The sequence below is a fragment of the Python bivittatus genome, unplaced genomic scaffold (genome assembly GCF_059951505.1).
Source record: "Python bivittatus isolate LINGU-HERP-01145 unplaced genomic scaffold, Pbiv_v1 ctg000840_np1212, whole genome shotgun sequence".
Taxonomy (NCBI): Eukaryota; Metazoa; Chordata; class Lepidosauria; order Squamata; family Pythonidae; genus Python; species Python bivittatus.
Window position 1 is genome coordinate 30,400,702 of NW_028277113.1, and position 23,599 is coordinate 30,424,300.

The 23,599-nt window shown below is 37.3% G+C and overlaps 1 protein-coding gene across 1 annotated transcript in view; it reads left to right on the plus strand.

Moving 5' to 3' along the window:
• Positions 1-4,174: 4,174 nt before the first annotated feature.
• AFG3L2 (AFG3 like matrix AAA peptidase subunit 2) overlaps positions 4,175-23,599 on the plus strand; it is a 33,397-nt gene continuing 13,972 nt past the window's right edge. Inside the window, exons 1-7 of the mRNA XM_007427842.4 lie at positions 4,175-4,403; positions 6,275-6,374; positions 8,290-8,358; positions 11,058-11,173; positions 12,677-12,829; positions 14,714-14,788; positions 22,369-22,493. Of these exons, the coding sequence (XP_007427904.1) occupies positions 4,281-4,403; positions 6,275-6,374; positions 8,290-8,358; positions 11,058-11,173; positions 12,677-12,829; positions 14,714-14,788; positions 22,369-22,493 (761 nt within the window). The 5' untranslated portion in view covers positions 4,175-4,280. The remainder of the gene's footprint in view (positions 4,404-6,274; positions 6,375-8,289; positions 8,359-11,057; positions 11,174-12,676; positions 12,830-14,713; positions 14,789-22,368; positions 22,494-23,599) is intronic.

A 23,599-nucleotide genomic window follows, 5' to 3' on the forward strand; every position in this document is an offset into this window, starting at 1 on the left:
TTTCCATGAAGACAGACTCAACAGTTGTTTATACAGTCACATAAGTATCTGTCACTGTTGCTTATGGCTAAATTATGCTGTGTCCTTATTTTGAAGGCTGTGCAATAAAGGACAGACCTCCTGTGTTTTTTCCACTGCTGTGTATCAGAGGGAATTTGGCAGGTACAGTCAGTTAAGCTACATAAAGCTACCAAATCTGAGCTTTAAAAATCAAGGATGACCACTAGATGGAAGCAAGAGATTAAAAAAGTAACTTTTGCTTTCATCTACTGTAGTGTTCATTTAGATTTGTGCAGCCTAGATCTACTGAAATGAAAAACAGCAGCTCATTGGTCCACACTTTAGAAATAAACCCCATTAATGAAGCTAACTATTAAGAAGATTGTTGAGTATGTGGTAGGGCTGTATAGAAAGCACATTTTCTGGACCCTTTTCAGTTAGTGTTCAGGCATGGACATGGGACATAAACCAACTTGGTCATTTTAGTAGATTACTTTTATTGGGACCTCAGTGGGGGCAATACCCCTTCCTGATCTTATTAGACCTCTCAGTGGCTTTTGATACCATCAGCCATAGACTGCCTGCTGCAGTTTGTGATTGGAGGCATTGTTGGGAATTGCAGGCTGTTTTGAGATAGTTCCATTCCTACCTCAGTGGATGGTTCTCGTCAGTGACAAAGGAACCCCTTTCTTGTGTGGTTCTATCTTTATTGGTACTCTCCCCCTTTCTATTTAAATTAGATGAAGCTGCTGGAAGAGGTCATCTAGCTGTTTAGGATGCGCTATCATCAATATATCAATGATGCTCAGCATATTTGGCTACCCTGGCCCTAGCTGGTGATGCTATTGACATCTTGTCCTAGTGTCTCTGGAGGCTGCTGGGGTCTTCATGGGACAATACAGCTGAAACTGAATTCTGACAAGATAAATTTCAGTTTGCAGTCAGCCCAGTGTTATTTCTGGGAGGAGAAAGTACTGCTCCTAAGGATATAAGTTTGTTATCTCAGGGTCCTCCTGGATTCAGTCACTGCTAGATGGACTGATGGAGGCGACAGTCTAAAGGGCCTTTATCCAATTCTATGCCATGCCCTAGTTGTGGCCCTTCTTGGAGCAGGAAGACCAACAGTGAATCATGACCTTACTGCCATATAGTTATGCTTCTGCAATGGATTCTACATGGAGTTGCTTTTTGAAGACTACTTAGATACTATTTATTTATTTATTTATTTATTTATTTATTTATTTATTTTATTTGTCCCCGCCCATCTCCCCACAATGGGGGACTCTGGGCGGCTTACAACATACTAAAAAACATGAATACAGTTAAAAGTTATAAAACCAAACATTAAAAAATAAAAAAGCTAAGAAATCCAAGAGGCCGCTGGGGCCACAGCATACCACTAAGGGGCCAGCCAACCCCAATTCTGATTTCTTCCCTCCCTGCCCCAGACCAGATGGCAGAGCCATGTCTTTAAGTCCCTCTGAAAGGCCTGGAGTGAGGGGGCCTGTCTCACCTCCGGGGGCAAGTTGTTCCAAAGGGTGGGGGCCACAGCAGAGAAGGCCCGCCTTCTGGACCCCGCTAATCGGAGTTCTTTTACTGCGGGGATCCGAAGCATGCCCTCTCTGTGAGATCGGGTGGGACGGGTAGAGATCGTGGGGGCGAGGCGGTCCTTCAGGTAGCCTGGCCCCATGCCATGTAGGGCTTTAAAGGTGATAACCAACACCTTGAATTGGACCCGGAAGCAAACTGGTACCCAATGCAGTTCACGGAGCAGAGGTGTTATATGGGTTCTTCTTCGGGCCCCAAAAATCGCCCGTGCGGCCGCATTCTGGACCAGCTGCAGCTTCCGGATATTCTTCAAGGGTAGCCCCATGTAGAGCGCATTGTAGTAGTCTATCTGGGAGATAACGAGGGCATGAGTGACCGTTCGCAAGGCATCCCGATTCAGGAAAGGGCGTAACTGGTGCACAACCCGAAGCTGTGCAAAAGCCCTCCTGGCCACGGCTGCCACCTGCTCTTCGAGCAGGAGTCGTGAGTCCAGGAGGACCCCCAAGTTACGCACTGGGTCTGTCTGGGGCAGTGCTACCCCATCCAGAACCAACGATGACAACGTCCCGGATACAGAAGAGCTATTAACCCACAGCCACTCCGTCTAGCCAGGGTTCAGCTGGAGCCTGTTGTTCCCCATCCAGACCCTCACAGCCTCCAGGCACCGTGAGAGGGCGGAAACAGCATCACTTACCTCACCAGGGATGGAGATGTATAGCTGAGTATCATCAGCATACTGATGATACCTCATCCCATGATGACGGATGATCTCACCCAGCGGCTTCATATAGATGTTGAAAAGGAGCGGAGAGAGAACCGAACCCTGAGGCACCCCACAAAGGCCGAGGATGGGACCTCTCGCTCCCTATCACCACCGATTATACAGTAGTTAGTTCAGAATACAGTGGCCCATGTACTGATTGGCACTTGTTGTTTTGGTCATATCATACTGATTTTACAAGCCCTGAATTGATTACCAATTTTTTTTCTGGGTGCAATTCAAAGTGCTAATTTCAACTCATAAAGCCCTATATGTCTTGGTACCTTCAAACTGCCTACTCCAAATAGAGTTGATCCATCCAAGAAGATCCACTGGGAAAAGCTGCTTCTGATCTCCCATTTTCATGAGGGTAGGCTGGCTTTCTCAGTGATAGCCTTCCAAAAGGTAGGGAAAACCATAGACTTATGGAGGGCCTCTGAGGATTGATTGAGCACCACTTGCAACCAGTTTTATATGTCAAAGTATTAATAATTAGCAACGTGTTCAATTCTTTATTTTTGTTGTAGTGATTTTGTTTGTTATAAAACACCATGAGCTGATTACAATTCAGTAGTATATAAATTTGATAAATAATAAATAACGTAAGTAGGAATTGTTACCATTTAATTGTAATTCATAGAATTATATAATATTTCAATATAAAGGCTGGAGCACACCTGAAGATCAATTAGTCCAACCCCCTGCCTGCCCTGTGCTGGAATCTACTATTATAGCATCCAGGCAGATGGCCATCCAGTCTTTTTTTAAACACCTTCAGCAATATCCTCCATCTTAGAGGTAATTTGGTCTGCTGTTGATCAGTATGTAACATTAGGAATTTTTTTCAGATGCCCAATGCAAATCTACTTCCTTGTAATTTAAACCCTTTTATTGCCTGGAATAAAAACTTTTAGTGAAACACATTGTTAAGTCCTTTCCAAGCTGTAATTTTCTTATACTTATCTGGAGGGAGGCTGGACCATTAGTGGTGTAACTAATCTTGTGAAGAAAGGCCAAGATACTACAACTTTTTTGCTACTAATGCCCTTGCTGATTGTCAGAATGTCCTTGAACTCAGATTCTCACACTTATAGGCTCCAGTTCAAACCAGTTCAGTAGCAGTCACACCTACCTTACCATGATAAAACTGAAGTGTAGAAAAGACTCTTTCAGATTTGGGAGCAGAACCATATAATTTTTTTTCTAGGATGTTACCATTTAACCAGAAAAAACAGAGTTTATGTTCATTTAACATAATTGCAGCAGTGCCATTTGTACTTACTTGAAAATAAATCCCACTAATCGTTGTGGAATTTCTTTTTAAGTAACCTTATCTAAGTAAGAGTCCTGTTGAGTCTAATAGCCCAGTTTCCAATAATCAGGTGTTTCTAAGAGATGAGTAGCATATAAATTTAATAAATAAATAAATGCTGAAAGAAAACAAAACAGCGATATTTGACTTGCTCTGTTCAAACTGAGTTACCAGTATATTGTCTTGAAGCAAGAGCATGCAAAATAAAAATTAAAGAGTCATCTTTGACAGATATCCAACGCTCCTCTAGAAAACTACACATGAAGAAAGTGTGTAAATACAATTATAAGCCTATAACTTTCCAAACTTATTATCTCTGCTTATGCAACTTTTGTTCTCGGATTTTTGGGTAGTTTAACTGATCTCTCTCCGTGTTTGCAAGGAGCTTTCTGGAAAGGCACGAAGACAAACTGCCACCCTGACGAACAGCAACACTTCCACAATCAAAAGAAAAAAAACGGCCCCAGGACTGCAAGGGGAGGCGCGGCACTCGAGGAAAAGCGCGCACGCGTGGAGACAGTTTGCGTGCGCATGGGGAAGGGGCGGAGGACGCCGACGCCGACGTGATGACGCAAGCGGAGTGCCAGGAGCGTGGTTCAGTCCCCCAGGAGGCGTGAGAGCGCGGTGCTTGTGGGGCCTTTAGGCCTGTTTGGGGGGACCATGGCTCATCGCTGCCTCTGGCTGTCCCGCAGTTGTTGCCGGCGCACCCCTACTGGGGTCCCCGGAGCTCAACTGCTGCTTCGGGGCCGAGGTCGAGCAGTCCCTTCCCGCTCCATGAGATTGGTGAGTCACATACAATAAGCAGGGCAAGGGCAGACGGATGCCTTCTTCCTATGTCTCCACTGCCGCCCTCCCCTCAGCGTTGCCGTGCGCCCCTGTTCACTCGAATCAACTGAGCCAGCAGCTGCAACGAAACATAAATTGTATAGGTTGCGTTTTTGCTCGCTGCAAGGATACAGCAGTTGCCTGTTCAGATCAGGATTGCTATTCAGGGTAACCTTAATACTAATGAGAATAATAATAGATGATAATTATTAGGAGATTAGGAAGATGCTTTACCCTGAATTAGATATGTGGCCCATGTGGCTTATTGTCAATACCAGGTTTTGCCCTTTTGGTACCCTCTAGATATTTTGGACTACAGGCCCTGTTTTTCCCAGCCAATCTGACTCTTCCACCTGCAAAAACTCAGCCACCGTGTTTGTGTTGTGCTTTTAAGTGTTTAAAGTTGTTTACATAAAGTATCTCTATATAGCTTTAACCACTCTGAAAGTTGCTTTGCTGCAGATTAATATGAGGAGATAGAAGACTGAAAAGGAGTGGCTTGCTTAAGTCTTACTGAATTTGTTTGTGGTAGTGGTGAGATTTACACTGCTAATTTCCTAGTTTTGTAATTCAGTCCCTTATGTCAAAGATGAACTGCTCATTATTGTCCATGGTTGCTGATTTGTTTTCAACTTGTTTCAGTTTGTTTAAACCCAAAGTGACCTACAGAGTGCTTATTTCAGAATAATTGATTGTGCTATTTCATTAACTGGAGAAGGGGCTTTCTTCACTGGTCCTATATACGTTATTTTTGGATGGGTCACCTCCAGACAATATCTATAATCTAAGACGGGGCATCCTTTTTAGTGGACCTAAGAGTGAACTTCAACATCATGAAAAAGCAAAAAATACATTACAGTACAGTAGAATCTCCTACTTTCTATAATGTGCTGGGATTCTTGTAAAGAGTGCTTGGTTAAGTGCCTGATTCCATAAGAAATTTATTAAGCAAGAATTTTATTCAGTATGATTTAGCACATATTAATTATGTTTTTTAGTTAATCTGGTAAATAATTCTAGAAAAAATATTACTGGGGAAAGAGATTAACTTAAAGAAGTTTTGTTTCCATGCAAGTTGCAGAGAAGGAGCTCCCCTCCAGTTTTCATAACCAGCATGAAAATACAGAGGCCTTGTCCACATAATATGCTGTACCATAATACGGTCTGTTTGTTGCTTGTATGAACCCAGTCCTTCATATTCTGTTACTCAGTGAACCACAATTTAGCACAGTGTATGAACCTAACCTGACTTTAAGACTAGTTAAATTAAATTTGCTGCCAGAAGAAAGATATAGTGCAGCATTCTCTTTCTCCTTTACCAGATGATTTGATTTCTGTGTTGATTGTGAAGAAGATTATTCGTACTCTGTGGCTGGCATAGACATCAAGGAACTGCTAACCATGAGGAATGAATTATCTATTCCTCATCTCCCACTCGCTTTCATGGACTTTCTGGTCATCTATGGTGACCAGTATGTTGTTAAATATAAGGCTGCTGTAGCCTTTAAGAAATTTCAGATGTGCTTTCTACACTTGTGTGGTATTGTTGGATGATAAAAGCCATCTCCAAGTACAGTACTGTTTTTCTGGGGCACTTATAGGAATTCAGAAGATGTCAGGAAATGTACAATATAGTGGGAGTGTGACTTTAGTAGGATGTTCTCCTGGATATGTTTGTGTAGATTAAAACCTAAGAGAATAGTTGGATGCAGTTTACTAGTGAGCCTCACTGAAAACATCGTAAGTTACTTTTAAATTTGCATAGAATTGTACTAAAAAATAATCTGGAAACATTTTCAGTCTTACAGTGATCATTCTCAATTTTTCAGCTTCATGATAAAGTGATCTCCCAGGTTCCTACAAACAGAAGCAGTGTCCTTGTAAATGTAATAGCTGCTTACCAAAAACTCTTTTCCCAACCTCCAAAAGGTAATTATTACTATATAATAGTGATGGCATATAGCTTACATACTATTATCTCCTGTTAATGTAAAGGTATATATACAGGTAACAAGAAATTTTAGTGCTAACCTTTTCTGGATGGCAAGAGAAATATATGAAACTGTGATTTGCAGATTGTATCGTTATTTAAAAATACCTCAGATTTGGTCATACTTTAAGTAAATCCATTGAGATAAAAGGAATTTAACCGTCATTAGTTTCACAAAGTTTGTTCAGAGTATGATTAATTCTGAAACCAATCCACGTTTCATATTTTCATTTTTTATTATGCATATTGTCATTCGCAGCAAAGTATCTATTTTATTTGTTATAAATGGCTGATAAAAAGTAGCAAGGTTTAAAATGTAATCAATTGCATTCAGTGAAATTTCCATTTCTATTTGGAAAATTCCTTGTATCATACCATCTCAAAAAAAGAAATAATAAATATACAGCAGCTATATATTTCTGAAGTCCTATAATGCATACAGTGATACTCACTGGAAGCTAGTAATGTGCAACCAAATTTAAGCTGATAATATGTAGGCTTCAACCATCCCTTCTACTAACTCTTCTATAATTTGAGTTTCAACATCTTAGAATTCCGTGATATCAGTATAGTGGAGTTATTAATGTATTTTCAGATTTGTTGAAAACCTCCTCGTCCTCCAGTTACTTTCAAGTCAAATAACTCTTTTTTAACTTTTATTTAAAACAAATATTTTCAAAAAAGATATTATGTACAAATGGATAGATAATTGCTGAAGTCAGACAATTAATGGTCAATCTAACATTAATAAAAGATACCAGAGTACATTGAGTTGTCTTTGTGATATAAAAAAGAAGTATAACATTTTGAACTTAATGCCAAAATCTCTACTATATTGTTATTTATAAATGTTTAAAAATGCTCCCATAAATAATATAGGTAAATATTTAATTTCTGACTTCCCCCTTCTTTATACTTGAACTGAATCAAATCATCTTAAATCTGACTTTTTTTCTTAAGAAATAAGAAATTTATATGTATATATACATGTTTTGAATGTCAAAAACCATTCTAAGGTACAGATCTAAAGTCATATTGTCCATTGCTGCTTTTGTTCTGGGATCCACCATGGATAAATTCTGTTTTTTTTTCTTTTGTTTTTATATATTAACAGGACATTTAAAGGAATATGTTTGTGAACATGAATAAATACATTTCCTTTGCTATAGAATAACTGCAGCTTAACTGGATTACCCACCTGATAGAATTAAGGACCTAGGAATATTAAAGATATGGAAGAACTATAAACTACAGTCATAAGTCTCTCTCACTTCTTTGATTCATGGGATTATTTATTTATTTATTTAATCCAATTTCAGAGCTGCCTGACTCCGTGATTACTCTGGTTAGCTTACAAATAAAAGAAAAAATATGTATTGAAAAGAAAACCAATGCAGTCCTAAACCAGAAGCTATTAATCTAAACTAAAAGGAGCTCCACAAGCACCATATTCCAAGGCGTGGGAGAACAACCAGTTTTTTAGTAGTTTCTGGAACATCATGAGGATGGGAGCTGCACAAATCTTTGAGGGGTATCATTCCAGAGGGTAGGTGCTGCAACCAGATTGGTGTGCCTAATGGATCCCGTAAGACGACATTGTTTGATGTCATCGTTTGATGTCATCTTACGGGATCTGGAGTACACCCATCCTGCTTGATTGCACTGGATGGCAGAAACAATTGGAGATAAATGGCCCCTAAGATAACCAGGCTATATGCCCTGAAGGGCTTTAAAGGTGATAACCAGCACCTTGAATTGCACCTGGAAGCCAACTGATAATATATATAATGAAGCTTCATTGTCTTAGGCATCAGCGTATAGGTGATTTTTATTTCCACTGCTTTCTTTTAATAGGATTTGAAAAATATTTTCCTGGAGGAAAGAAGCCTAATGAAGCAAAGGATCCCAATGGAGAACCCAAAGGTACCAAAAGCTCTTTCATTAGAGGCTTGTATGTAGAATGAATATTAACTTGGTTATATGCATCTTTAGTACTCATCCAAATGATCACTTGTATCAGTATACATGTTAGTTGTTCCTTAATTCAGTACTTAAATTGGCTGAAGTGATCCCCTCCCCAGTCTTCCTGCTCTTCACTTCTATTGTGTTCTTTTACTTTCTGTTAGTACATTTTAGCTAGAAAAAGTCTATTGTGTATACTCATATTTCAGATTTGAATTCACCATATTCAATCGTTCTTTGTCAGAGATTTGTTATATACCTTGTATGGAATTATATATGGACTTGTCCTGACCTGCTTACATCTAACAGTCTCACATGCCTTATGGAATTCATTTCCCTAATGGTCTTGGTATTGCACAAAAGCAAAGAGCTGATTATTCAGTATCCATTGTGTATCCATTTGAAAACAGTAAGAGAACAAAGAGAAGGGGTAACATGGAAGGCAATAGTACTCATAGGAGGGGGGTGTCAAAATCATCAAGAGTGCAGAAGAAGCATCTGGATGGAAGTTCCACCTCTTTTGTCCATCTGCCAACACTGTACGCTGCCTAAAAAAGTGAGATTTGTAATGTAATGGTCCATCTGCCATCTTGGTAGTTATGACTCTTTCCTCCTTGAGGACACCATTGATGGAGTAGCGTAAACAGAATTAGCTGGGCAATCACAGTAAAATAGTATTGTTGGGAACCTAGCCTGCATGTCAAACTACGGTCTAGGTTTCATGTTGTCAAGAGTGAGAGATTCCCTTTTGTCGTGTACAGATCAGAGGCATTATCTCTCTCACACACACACTCTGCATATAGAAAAGTTTGTCTTTGGTAAGAAGGCAGTGAAAGAGAGAAAAATGTTTGTGAAGAGAGGCCCAGTAAAAGACAAGATTTTCATCTTTCCCAACAGCTGTTTGTGTAGAAGTAGATAAATATGTGTAGCCAGGAATTTGTGCTAGATTTTTTATTTCTGTTTCCTGCATTATGCCACATGTCATTTTTTAAAATCTCTTTGTACAAGTTACAAAATTAGGTGTTTAGTTTAGCCTTTACTGATAGTTCAAGCTATATTCATTAGGGGGGTGGGGTGAAGAGAGACTCTATTATGATTTGTAATTAAACTTCTCTCTAGTTTCTGGAGATTTGGGGCTGAGGGCTTCTCATTTGAAGCATCACTTTCTGGTCTGCCCGGAATATTGCATTTTATATTGGATTTTTTCTCTCTTAGGTAATATGAAAGTTGCAGTAAAAATGTCCTCAAAGCAGTTCTGTAATTTCTCCTTCCACACTGAATATCTGCTTTTTAATGCCTACAGCTAAAAAGAGGTTTTAATATATTACACAAACAGACTGTGGCACTATCAAAATTATTTCAAATTTTGCTTTTTGTTGTTTTAGTTGCTAGAAGGGCACCATAGGGTGAGAGAATCCTATCTGTCTTGCACACCAGTGTTAAGGGCTAGATGGCAGGTGAGATCCCCTGAAGGATAGTGGTTACAGCAGGAATGACCAAGCTGCTACTTCAGAGCAGGAGGCAGGACCAGGGTACAAGGACCCACAGGGCATCTGGGAGAGGAGACTTTGAATTTCCAGCCTTCCATTTTGCAGGCCAAAACATTACTACAGATATTTTATTAAACGCAACTGGAAATGCATGAATGAGAGTAGATTATCTTTTCACTGAAAACTGGATTTTGTTATTGAAATCCAGTCCTGTATTGGAAAATAGCAAGCTGTGCTTGAAACATCCCAGTCATATCAATTTATTCCCGCAGGGCTCTCTGTAATTTGTAAATTTTTTACAAAACTGTCTCCTTCAGTACTTACATGTTCTAATGGTGTTAGTATAATCACATAATTTGAATATTAGTATAATGTTTTTCTTAGGTTATTATTTTGAAGTAGCTGTGTATCGGCAAACTTCATGAAACTGCAAAAATCCCAGAATCAGATGTTTAAAATTCTTTGTATTTTGTGAGAAAGAAGCCACTGTGACTCCTGACACAGGACAGGCAGTGCCTACCAGAGATACCCTTCTCTATAGCAAGGCTATACTAAATCTTTGAATGAAGTGCCATCCTGCAAAAAATGTAAATAGGGCCCAAATAAAGTGTTGTTAATGTTTAAATCTAATTAAAATTATATATAAATGTAATTGTTCTACAGTCATATAGTGAATTATTTCCCCCTTTTTCTTACATTAAAAATTGGCATTTGATAACTTTTGAAAGACTCCAGGATTAGCACCCTAGGTTTTCAGAGACCTCAGGTTGTGGACCTCTTGGCTTTGAGATTATTGGCACACCAAAGTGTTTGGAGCCACCTCATGTTGTATTGCAGTAACCCTTTGTATTTTCCTGAACCATGGCAACTGTATTCAGTCAGGTGGGAAACAAACAACAATAATATTAGATGCTGGATGTAATAGAATAGGACTTTATTTATTAATCAAATTTGAATGCTGTCTTGACTCGCAACAATTCTGGGGTTAGATGTGCAAAAAATTATTTTGATAGATAGCGGTATAATTACTTGTAGGTCTAGTTTGGCTATTATAGGGATTAATATTGTATAAGTATTGTGTATATGGAACCGCCAATGTCTGAGAATGCCAAAGTGATAATTTTAATAAATCCTTTATAATTTCCATTGAAACATATATGCATATTATAGATACAAAGGAGGCTGAGTCCCAGCAACCTTCCAAGTCTGGCAGTGGAGGAGGTAGTAGTGGAGGCAAAAAAGGTGGCAAGAAAGAAGATTCTAACTGGTGGTCAAGATTGCAAAAGGTTCCAATTCTTTTTTCCTTCTTCTTTTTTTAATGTCACCATTTACCAACTTGCTTTATCATGAATCATTATTTTGTAATGTACCAATTAAAGGAGCATTTTAATTGATCACTTCAATTACTTGGACCTATTAGGGAAGGATAGGCCAAAGAACAGTTAGTGCACTGGGATGAGAAGCTTTCAAGACATCTGGAAGACAAAATTAGATTTGTCTAATGTTGAATGCCAGCTGAGCAAATCCTATTGAGGTACTTAAGGCTATGTCTTGTGTAGTAATTTCAGATGAGTTTGATTCAGTGATCCTAAGGAAGTGGACAGGGTTTTCTGTGAGGTCAATTCTGCCACCTAGGTTTGGATCCCTACCCTTCCTGATTGGTGAAAGCCTCCAAGGAGGTAGCAGGAGGTTGGGCTGGGGGTGTAGATAATGCATCCTTAAGAGAGAAGATGGTCCCATCTGCTTTGAAGGAAGTGGTGATATGCACCCTCCTGAAGAAGACATCACTCAACCCAACAACAATCATCTAGTCTCCAGCCTTCCCTTTTTAGGGAGGTTGCTGAGAATATGATAGACTTATAGTTACAGGGAATCTTGGAGGAAAAGGGTTAGCTAAACCCTTTTCAGTTGTGTTTCAGACCTGAATATGGTATTGAAACTATATTGATTGCCCTTATGCATGATCTGTGGTGGGACTGGGATAGAGTGGTGGGACTCTTCTGGTCCTGCTGGATTGGCTAGTATTCTACTGGCCACCCTCAAGGGTTAAGAGTGAGAAGCACTGTCTTACAGTGGTTTTTGAGAGAGAGGTTCCAGTCAGTAGTGGAGAGAGGAAAAGTTGTAGCCTGGGCTGCTTTGTTATGAGGTGCCACAGGGCTTGTCACTTTCACCCCTTTTATATAAGATTTGTATGAAGTCACTGGGAGAGATAATCCATGAGCGCAAAGTCAAATGATACCTGCTTTATTTCTTAACCCCAGGCCAAACAGGCAATGTGGTAAAGCGCTTGTCTAGTGCCTGGAGAGAAGAGAATGTAAGCCACTTAAAGCCATTTTGGGCTGGAGCAAAATATAAGCCTTAGTAAATAAATAAATACATAATATTCCCTTTTCACCATTGGAATGCTGTTAATTTAAGAAAATGTTATTAAATAAAATTCTGTATTAGTGTAGAAGGCAGTGTGAATTATGCCACCCTATATTTTGAATTTATGTGTCTCTGATCTAAGCTCAGTGTTTGTGGTAAGCATCTGTATTTATTCAGCTATAGTCTTTGCTTGTGTTTGTTTATAATATACAGTGCCTGTCATATAATGCATTTTCAGTGATGTACAGAATTAAAATACGTTTAAATAAAATAATATAAAATAAATAATTTGGAAAATATTGTAGTAGGTAGGATATTGAAAAAGCTATGTGCTTGCTTTTGTTAGTATAAAATAAAAAATCTGTTATCTTTTTATACAAAAGTGTCCTCTGAAGCTAATAATACCTTTTCTCTCCTTTTAGGGTGATTTTCCCTGGGATGATAGAGAGTTCCGGTATTATTTCATCTCGACTTCTCTTTTCTGGTCTGTGGTACTATATTACATTATCTTCAGGAATTCTGGGAGAGAAATCACATGGAAGGACTTTGTCAACAACTATCTTTCCAAAGGAGTTGTAAGTAGCCCTAGAAAATCATCTTATAAAAGATAGCATCGCTGTATATTTTAAAATCAGTGTGACTAAGCTGTAGTCAACACAGATTAACCTAGCAGATCATAGAAAGTTTAGTCTGGACTTGTGTTAACATTTTATAAATAAATAAAATAGCTATATAATATCAAGGGCACTAGCCAAAGCTAGTGTTTTGCATGCAGAAGATTCAAGCTTTAATTCCTTATCTCTCCAGATATGAAAAGATTCCTATCTAAAACCCTAGGAGAACTGATGCCAGTCAGAGAAGTGGACAACTGGTAACTCACCTGACATAACTGAACTATAAAATATTTAGACATTCCTCACCATTCTTCATGGTGGCTGAATCTGAATTTCAGCAAAATCTGTAGATTTATAGGTTGTCTGTTCTTGATGAACTGGTGATTTGGCTAGCATAAGGCAGTTTCCTATTTTCAGTGGAAACCAGAATCACTGTCTGATTGTTCCCTATGTTGCAAGGCCCAAATACATTAGTACTTTAGTTGTGGGTTTCTTAATGAGATGCTTTAGTTTCTGGAAAGTACTTCAGCTTCTAAATATTACGGGTGTTCTCACTGTTTACTTGTATGTTAATGAATGTGTGCCAGAGTTCAGGTACTTAACATTGTAATTAGCATAATAGCAACTTTAAGGTGTGTGTGTTTTAGAAGACAGTATTCTAAATTGGCACAAGAAGCAGTTTTATTGATCCATGAGCCAAAGTAGAGTAGCAATTAAAATGTTGGAACTAGGACTGAAGGGACCTAGGTTTGATTCCATCCTCAGCCATGCAAACTTACTGGGTAATGGAGTACCCATGCAAACTTACTGGGTAACCCATGCAAACTTAAAACCATGTAAACTTACTGAGTAATGGAGCAATCTGCATTACAGGTGGTCCTCGACTTACAACCACAATAGGGACTGGAAAATCCGTTGTTAAGCAGTGCAGTCATTAAACGAGGCATCATGTGGCCACACCCAATTTTATGACATTTTTTGCAGAGGTCGTTAAGTGAATCATGCAATTTCCCCATTGATATTGCTTGTTTGAAGCTGACTGGGAAGGTCGCAAATGGTGATCATGTGACCCTGGGGTGCTGTAAATGTCATAAATACATGCTGGTTGCCGATTTTGATCATGTGACTGTGGCAATGCTGCAACAGTCATAAATGCAAGGACTGGTCGTAAGTCACTCTTTTCAGTGCCGTCGTAACTTTGAACAGTAGCTAAATGAATGGTTATAAGTCGAGGTCTACCTGTATTCAGTATCTCTAAGGCACATTTAACTGCTTATAGTAGCTCAAAAGTTAAATAGAAAAGCTGAAATTTAGAAAAAGCTCTATTGCAAGCACTGAAAGGTGCACATTTTGCCAAATAAGGTACCTTTAAAATAGGCTTAAGTAATGTTAACAGATCCATGGCTTCAGGTGCTGTTCTGTTATAATCATATAAAGAATGACCCACCAGTGCAATTTAAGGCACAAGAAGAACAACAAAGCAGGGAGTGTTGGATTCTCATTTACTTCCTGTTGTGCTTCTTCCCATTGCCCAATTTTATATCCTGGACTAGTGATCAGGAAAATTACACAGTTTTATGGATTGCAGGAACCAATAGTAGTCTGCTCAGGGGGAGAATTTATCAACTTCATTTACCTTATTTGTTATTTTAAATCAAACACACTTTCTTTACAGGTGTGTAGCACAGATCCAGATTTAAAGCTTCTAGTTTAATTAGCAAGGAGAGAAATTTGGAAAAGTTAATAAATCTAGTATTAGTGCTTTGCTGCCTTTATACAAATAGAGATGCAGTGTTACTTGAACAAGGAATACTGGTAATAATATGTTTCTTTTCTTTTTGACAGGTGGACAAACTAGAAGTGGTGAACAAGCGCTTTGTTAGAGTCGTCTTTATTCCAGGGAAATCTCCCGTTGATGGGGTAAATTGAATTCATAGTTGCCTGTGAACATCAAGGGGGTGCAACATTTATACTTACATACATTCCTATAAGTTAAATAGATGTCTGACTCCCATGTTAAGTAATCAGAGTGAGAGGCTGTGTCCTCAAATGTAAATGACAAAACTATGGTTTGAATTTGGTGGAGCAGAAATGTTTTTTGCTGCATCCTAAGGAATTTTTGTTTTTCATTTTGATCTGGTAAGCAGCTCAGTAAGTCTAACACAAGATTTTCTTGCTCTTGCTATGGTTACACATTTCCTTTATAGTATTGGAATTAGGCAGATTCTGACAAAATTTGGTTTTATAAAAATTAAAGGGTGGATGACACTTGGTTTTGTATTTTGGAAAAAACACAATCCATAGCAGTACCATAGAAAATTCTGCTGTTGTCTTTGACAGACTCTGAAGTCTTTTCCAATAAGCTGCACTTTAAAAACATAGTTTTTCAGGATCAATCACAAATTCTAAAAAAGGCTGCAAGGCATCTTTTTTAGTTTTTGTTAATATATAATTTTTTTAATTAAAGATTTTTAAAAAGAAAGATACCAAGTAATATAAAGTAAGAAAAAGAAAAGAAAAAGAAATAAAAGAGAATGCTCAAAGTGCAAGAACGGGAAAAATTAAACAAAAAAAAGAAAAGAAAGAAAAAAGACACAAAGAAGTAGCTTCCAATCTTCTTTACAGCAGTTATAAGTACAATTATAAATTTACCTCTTACTATGTGGTTACAACATAACTCTCTTCTTTGTATATCCTGTCTAATCATCAAAACCATAAACCATAAGTTCATTTTTTTCTGTTTTATTCAAAAAAATCCATAAAGGATCTCCAGTCAGCAATAAACGTAGATACTGTCTTTTCTCTGATCACAGAAGTCAATTTAGCCATCTCAGCAAGTTCCATCATCTTCACCAACCGTTCCTCCATTGTCGGTAATGCCGAATCTTTCCATCTTTGTGCATACAGTAATCTCACTGCAGCTGTCATGTATAAAAATGAAGTTCCATGACTTTTTTCCAACTGTTTGTCCATCAGTCCCAAAAGAAAAACCTCTCATCTCAATTGTATATTAGTCTTTAAAATCCTCTGAATCAGTGTGTGTATTTGAATCCAGAATTTTCTAGCTTTTTTACACATCCACCAAATATGATAAAATGTCCCTTCTTGTTCACATTTCCAACATAAATTTGAAGTATTTTTATACATTCTAGACGTTTTCTCTGGTAACATGTCAATGGTGCATAATTTTATAAAAATTCTCTTTAAGATTATAACATAGTGTAAATTTCAGTCCTTTCAGCCACATATTTTCTCATTGTCCCATCTCTATATTATAATCAAAATTTTTAGCCTGCTTTATCATACATTCTTTCACTTGTTCTTCTATTTCAAATTTCAATAAAAGTTCATACATTTTAGTAATTACATGCTCACCATTTGTACACAATTCTGTTTCAAACTCAGTCTTACAATGTACAAACCCATAAACTCTTTTGTCTGCCTTAAATCTTTCTAATAACTGTAAATAAGAGAACCATTGACAACTATATCCTTCTGCCACCAGTTCTTCTCTTGATTTTATCCTATGTTCCCCTTGACAAAATTCTAGTATCTCACAATAAGTTAGCCATTTGTGTTTGCCTATTATTTCTTGTTTATAAAATGCTTCTTGTGCTGAGAGCCACAAAAGTATTTTTGGGCACAACCTGGGTTTGCACCTATTCCGTATTCTCAATATGGCACGTCTAACGTAATGATTTTTAAAATCCACATTAACCTTGACTTTGTTGTACCACAGATACCCATGCCACCCAAATCTCAGGTCGTGTCCTAACTCCAAGAGCCTTCTATTTCTCAGCAGCACCCACTCTTTCATCCAAATCAAACAGCAAGCTGCAAAATACAATTTCAAATCAGGTAGACCCAATCCTCTTCTTTCCTTTGCATCTTGTAATGCCTTATATTTAACTTTAAGGGTTTTGCTGCATAGATTTAGATACTTCCTTCTGCCACTGTTTAAATGGTGCATCAGTTGTCAAAACAGGTATTGTCTGAAACAAAAATAACATTCTAGGTAAAACATTCATCTTAATCACAGAAATTCTCCCCAACAATGACAATTGTGCTTTGCCCGATCTTAACATATCTTTTTTGTCTTCATTCCATGTCTTAACATAATTGTTTTGAAATAACATTCAATTCATATTTGTTATAGTGGTATCCAAATAGTTTACCTTCTCCTCAATCTTGAAACCCATTTTATTCATCAGTTCTGTTTGATCTTCTATTTTCATATTTTTTGTTAACATATTTGTCTTCCGTTTATTAATCTTAAAATCTGCTAATGCATTAAATTCTTTTTTATTTGTCCATTAATGTTTCAGTTCCCTTTAAAGGATCTTCCAAAATCAACACCAAATCATCTGCAAAAGCCTTAATTTATAAGTTTCCTTTTTAATCTTCATCCCCGCATTCCTCTTATCTTGTCTTATATCTCTATTCAGTATTTAAAGAACCAAAATAAACAACAGAGGAGACAGTGGCATCCAATCTCACAGGGTTTTGTTAGAACTCCATTCACAATTATTTGTGTTTTCTGTGAAGTATGAAGTGATCTTACCCATTTTATAAAGTTATCTCAAAAATTAATATCTTCCAAAATATTGAACAAGAAAGCCCAGTTCAAATTGTCAAAGGCCTTCTCTGTATCTAAGAATGCAGCTTGTTTTTCATTGTGTTGCTTGTTTTTTATTATGTTGCTCCAAATATTCCAAAATGTCCAACACATTTCTAACATTGTCCTTTAATTGTCTTTTAGGTAATAACCCATGCTGATTCTTATGAATAAATTCTTGCAAAATTACTTTCAGTCTATCAGCTAGAATAATTGTGAGCAACTTGTCATTATTCAATAATGATATCAGCCTATAGTCTCTTATTAAAGTCAAATCTTGTCCCTCTTTAGATATTAGTGTTATACTGGCCTTTTTCCAACTCTCTGGCATCTTTCTTCCCTGTATATCTTATACAGTTCATCGTGCTTTGTAAAGGTTATAAAAGTTCATCTTCACAACATTTATACTAAAAACCTGATAATCCATCTGGTCCAGGCACCTTTCCTGGTTTAATCTTTTTCATAGCTTCAGAAACTTCCCTTATTGTTATAGGTCCATTCATAATCTGTCTCTGTTCCTCTGTAATCCTTGGCAAATTTTGTTTCTTTAGATATTCATCTATTTTCTCTAGAGAGATGTCACTTCCTTTATACAAGTCGGAATAATATTGATGAAATGCTTTTTGTATAGCCATGTTATCCATTAAGACAGTATCTCCCTCTTGTAATTTCAGTATAATTTTCTTTTCTTTTTCTTTTCATAATCTGTTTGCCAGCCACTTTCCTGGTTTGTTTGCAAATTCAAAATTTTGTTGCTTTACATAATTCATTTTTATTTCCATTTCTCTTACTGTTAACATAGATAACTCTCACTGTAAAAGTTTAATTTGTTGAGAAACACTTGTCTTCTCTGGGAATTTCTTTAATTCTTCTTTTTGCTTTATCTCATCCAAAATAGCCTGTGCTTTCTCTTGACTCTTCTTTTTGAGTTCACTATTATGTTGTATAAAATGACCTCTAATAAAAGCTTTACTTGCATCTCAAACCATTCTTAAATCAGTGCCTTTCCCTAAATTATTTTCAAAAAATTCTTTTAATTTTCTTTTACAATCTTCCACTACTGCTTCTTTTTGTAGCAACATTTTGTTTAGTCTTTTGTTTGTTTGGTTTATAAAAGAAAACTAGATTTTCTTTTATAAACCAAACTCACAGGATTATGATCCGAAAAAGTCTTCATAATATCAGTACTTTAGAAACCTTAGTAGTCAAATTCTTTGAAATCCAAATGATGTCTATTCTTGAAAAGGATCTGTGTGTTTCAAAAAAGTAGGTATACTCTCTTGCGTTGCCATTTTTCTGTCTCCATATATCAACCAGCCCTAAATTATCTATCAAATCAAATAAAACTTTTGGTAATTTGCCTTGAGTTATTTTAATATTTTTTTCAGAAGGTGTATCTAGTTGTGGGGAGATCACTCCATTCTAATCCACTATCAGACACCAATTTTCATAAGAGAAACCTATTAGCCTCTCCATAAGTCCTTTATAGAACAATATTTTATCCTCATTTAGGGTATAAATTCCCAGTATCAAAATCTTAGTCCCATGCAAATTAACTTCCAACCCAACATATTTACCATGCTCATCAGTCAGTACAAGATCTGGTTTTAGTTGGGGCTTTATATACAGAACAATTCTTTTTTTTTTTTTTGTTCCTACTGAAATAAATTCTTCACCCAAAGTTTTATAAATCAGATATTTTATGTCCTTTTTTCTAATATGTTTCTTGCAGGCAAATTATATCTTGTTTTAATTTTTTCAAATGATTTTTTTTCTCTTTTGAGGAGCATTTGCTCCATTTATATTCCACATAAGCATTTGTAATCCATAATCAAGCCGAAAATTTTTAAAAATCAATACCTGTAGTGCCTAGTTCAGTATCATCCCTTTTAGTTTCCTGTTGCACCTATTGGAGTTTTTGTGTAATCTCCTTTGACACCTCCATTTGAATCTATTCCAATTCCTCTTTAATTTTTTTCTAGAAATTCCCTCGCCTTCTAGACAGAATTCAGTCAAAACCTCTGCTGTTTAAAAGTAAAAATCACGCCTTCCAATTTGTCCCATTGAAATGGAATCTTTTTCTGCTTTAATCTCTCAGTCAAAAAAGAATACTCTTTTCTCTTAAGCAAAATTCTAATAGGAAATTCTTTAAGAACAATTACATTTGTATTATCAGTCTTCAGTTTTGCATTAAAATGCTGCTGCAAAACTTGATCCCTTGTCTTCCTCCTGACCACGTGCACCAAAACATCCCTTGGAACATTTCTTATTCTCACAAATCTTGTATTTATTCTATATACTTTACCAATTTCTGCTTCTGTATCCTCCTCATCCCAATCCAAAAAAATTTGCTAAAGCTTTAATAACCTTTTCTCTAATACCTTCACCAGAATCCCCTGAGATTGCTCTAAATCTCAAACAAAATTCTTTCTCTCTCAATTCCAACAGAGCCAGATTATCTAGTTCTCTTTCCAACTCTCTATCTATAACTTCTTTTTTACTCTCCAAGATTTCCACTTTGTCATTATTTTGTTTTACATCTCCAGACACTTGTTTTACAGAGCTTTCTGTCTTCTTAACTTCTTCTTTCATCTCCTCTTTCATCTTTACAAGTCTTTCATCCATTCTTTTTTCAAAAGCTATCAATTTGGTATCAAGTGACTCAGCTAACTTACTGGCCAGTTGCTCAAACATTTTCTGAAGCAAATATGGTATAATTCATCTTTCTGCAGATTGCTCTAGTGATCCTCCCCTCCATTTTTGCTGCTTTTCTGGTGGTTGCCATTATATTATAATCCAAAAATGAAAGTGTCTCAAACAAGGGAAAGAGAAAAGGCAAGCTTCCCGCCCCCCTTTTTTTTCTATTTTGTCTTCCTGTGCCCTTAATACGTTTGTCTCAAATGTCACTCCATAGTACAATCAGCATCACAGTCAACATATCCATAGTTACACTCAGCATCACAGTCTGTCTCATATTACCTTTATCTTTTGTTTTGTACAATCCACCAATTGTCTATACTCTTTAATAGTTAACAAAAAATATTCCCATGAAGGTCCAGTTTGTTTGTCTGTTTTAATTCCAGTTTGTTCAGAAACACTTTACCAACAAATAATCTTCCAAAATAACTGTCCCCTTTATCCATTTTAAACTTTCTTACATCCACTCCTTGTTACACTTTTTGCCCAAAGTTTTTAAATTTTTAAAACCTTTTTTTCCCCTTTGTAATCCAGAAAGAACTATGACTCACCAAGTGGAATTTTTATCCTGCTGCTCAGAAAATCTCTTTAGCTGTAAATGTTACATTCGGAAGTATTTAAAAATGAGGCTCATGTGAACCTTATATCCATATAGGCTGCATTACATCTGTGAGCTTGATTGAAATCCCTTGACTCCCAGCCACTCAGCTTACAAGCTGACCAAAAAAACCTCAGCTCCTGCAGTCTACTCACAAGCAGCTGTCTGGAGTGCAAGTGGGCAATCTCACGGTCTCTCCTTTTTCCAGAGAAACTGCACCGGCCAGAATTCACCATCTGGCCGCCGATCTCTCTAGAAATGCCGTCTCCACTCCTTCAGGGACGTCTTGTTTGCCATGAATCCTCACTGGAAGCTCCTAGAGGCATCTCTTTTAGTTGCAGTGCAAATGATATTTTGTCTATATTATGTCTATGACTGGTTTTATCTTTGAACTTAAAACATACTTCTATATAAGCATTTCAAAATATTGCCCCAAGTGCTTTCTTTCTAGACTGAACTTGCACAACTGAAATCAAGATAACAGCTGTCACTTTACTAGTAGATCTAACTTGAGTTTTTCTTAAATTTTGTGCTTTTCCCTTTAACTATAAACTGTAGTTTCTCAGTCAGAAAGTACTTAAACATGAGGGCCTTTATCAAAATGGTTTCAAAATGAATCTCTTAAAAGTCAGGAGGACATTTTTGTTTCCTTTCCAAAAGCAACTTCCAGAACTGCTCCACAAGCCATGTCAATAGAGTGGTTCAGAAATAATTGCTAACATAACAGAATTGCCATACTTTGTGATGGCACTGAATTGTGCAGCAGTATGACTGCATGACCAGAGTTGAACAGCAGGAAGCCTCCAGTTTGCATATTTTTCTCTCTTCTCTTCCACCTTTGTGGCCAAAAGAGGAGGAATGTAGAAGTTATTTCACTGTGATTTTGGATAACTGTAATCATGGTATTTGACATGACAGTGAAGAAGTCCTTTACAACAGTTAACATGTCTAGCAGTTGGGAAGGAAAAAAGAGTGGAGATCATGTGAATTTTTAGGGTGGACTCACACTACATTATGTCTTAATATATTCTGCAGACCCACTAAATTGTAATTATGCAATATGCTCAAATTCCATACTTCCCATGACTTGTTGCCAAGCAACTCAGTGGCCAAATTCAAAAAAACATGTTAAACCACATTTAGCATGTTTTTTGAATTTGGCCACTGAGTTGTTTGGCAACAAGTCATGGGAAGTATGGAATTTGAGCATATTGTGCTCTGTTCAACTCCTCTGCCAAAGTCATAGCTCTTGCTGATATATGGTAGATTGAGAGACCAGTACGGTGAAGTGGTTAAATTGATGGACTACCCTCAGATATGGAAGATCACTGGATGACCTTGAGCCAGAACTCTCTCAGCCCAACCTACCTCACAGGGTTATTGTTGTGGGGGGAAATAGGAGAAGGGAGTTCTATGTATGCCAGGTTGAGCTCCTGAATGAAAGGCTGAATAGCAATCCAATCAATAAATAAGGTTTCTGATTCACTTAATGCATAATGGAATCCTCTGAAATTAAGCTTTATTATTTGTCTATCTAAGATTACCTTAAAACACTAAAATTGAACTTCCATCATTTTGGTGTGTTTACAGCAATTTCTTTGGTTTAATATTGGAAGTGTGGATACATTTGAGCGGAACTTGGAAACTGCCCAACAAGAGATGGGCATAGAAGGGGAGAACAAGTTGCCTGTAGTATATGCAGCAGAAAGTGATGGGTAAGCATTTTAAACAATAGATATTGTAATGGATTGCATAATATTTTACTTTAAAAATCACTAGAAGACAGTATATTTATATATAAATATGATAAATGAAATAAATATTTAAAAATTCTTCTAAACTTACTGAGACTGAGGCTGAAATTTTTGAAAAAAACTATAAATATTCACTCTTGCAAGAGCAGCTGCTTCTAAAAGGTATCAAGTAACTATGTCATTCAAGCCTTTGTTGGTCTCTCAGAGCTGAGAACAAAGATAGGCTTCAGATATGTGTTTCTGAGCAGTTGCTGCTGTGTTCTTTCAGTGTTCTTGGAGGTGGTTTTCTTAGCTGTTTCACAGTGTGACATGTATGAAGTGAACCATTGCTTCCTTGTTATCCAAATTCCTTTTTTCCACCAAGGTCCTTTTTAGTTGTTTGTATTTAGCTCAGGAGAATTTTGATTTTCCTTTTTAACACAGATTAACCTAGCTGTTTGCAATAAGCCATAGGAGTGCTATATGTCAGAAAAATAAATAAATCCAGTGTTCCTTTCTTTAGGTCATAGATGGTATCTTTCTAAACATCTTCTGGATGAATTAGATTGATTCCCATTAACCAGAAGAGTTAATTGCAACATGGGAGTGGGGCACTTGGGAAGCATATAGTTACTGAAGCAGATAGGATTATCTTGCATTGAACACAAATACAGGTAGTCCTTGCTTAATGACCCTAACTGGGACCCGCAACTCCACCACCAAGCAAAGTGGACACTAAGTGGGAAATCACGAGATTGTGATTGCAAGACTGTGATTGCTTTCTGGCTCGAAAGAGACAAGACTACTGTACTCAGTTTCACATCTTTGGCTTTTGTTTGTCTCCTAGCCACTCCCCCACCCTTTGGAATGCTCAAGTGCTGCTCCTCCTGCCCCCCCCCCCCCCACAGAGTAGAGAGATTAGCTGAAGAGGGATTTCAAAAGAGTAAGCTGTTTGCTTTTCTCCACATTGAGAGCAATGTGTTCACGCAGAGGAGAGATTGCCTACAAAAAACACTTGCTCCCCCCCCCCCCCGCAGAGCAGAGAGATTAGAAAGGAAGAGATTCCAAGAGAGTAATGTAAGCTGTTT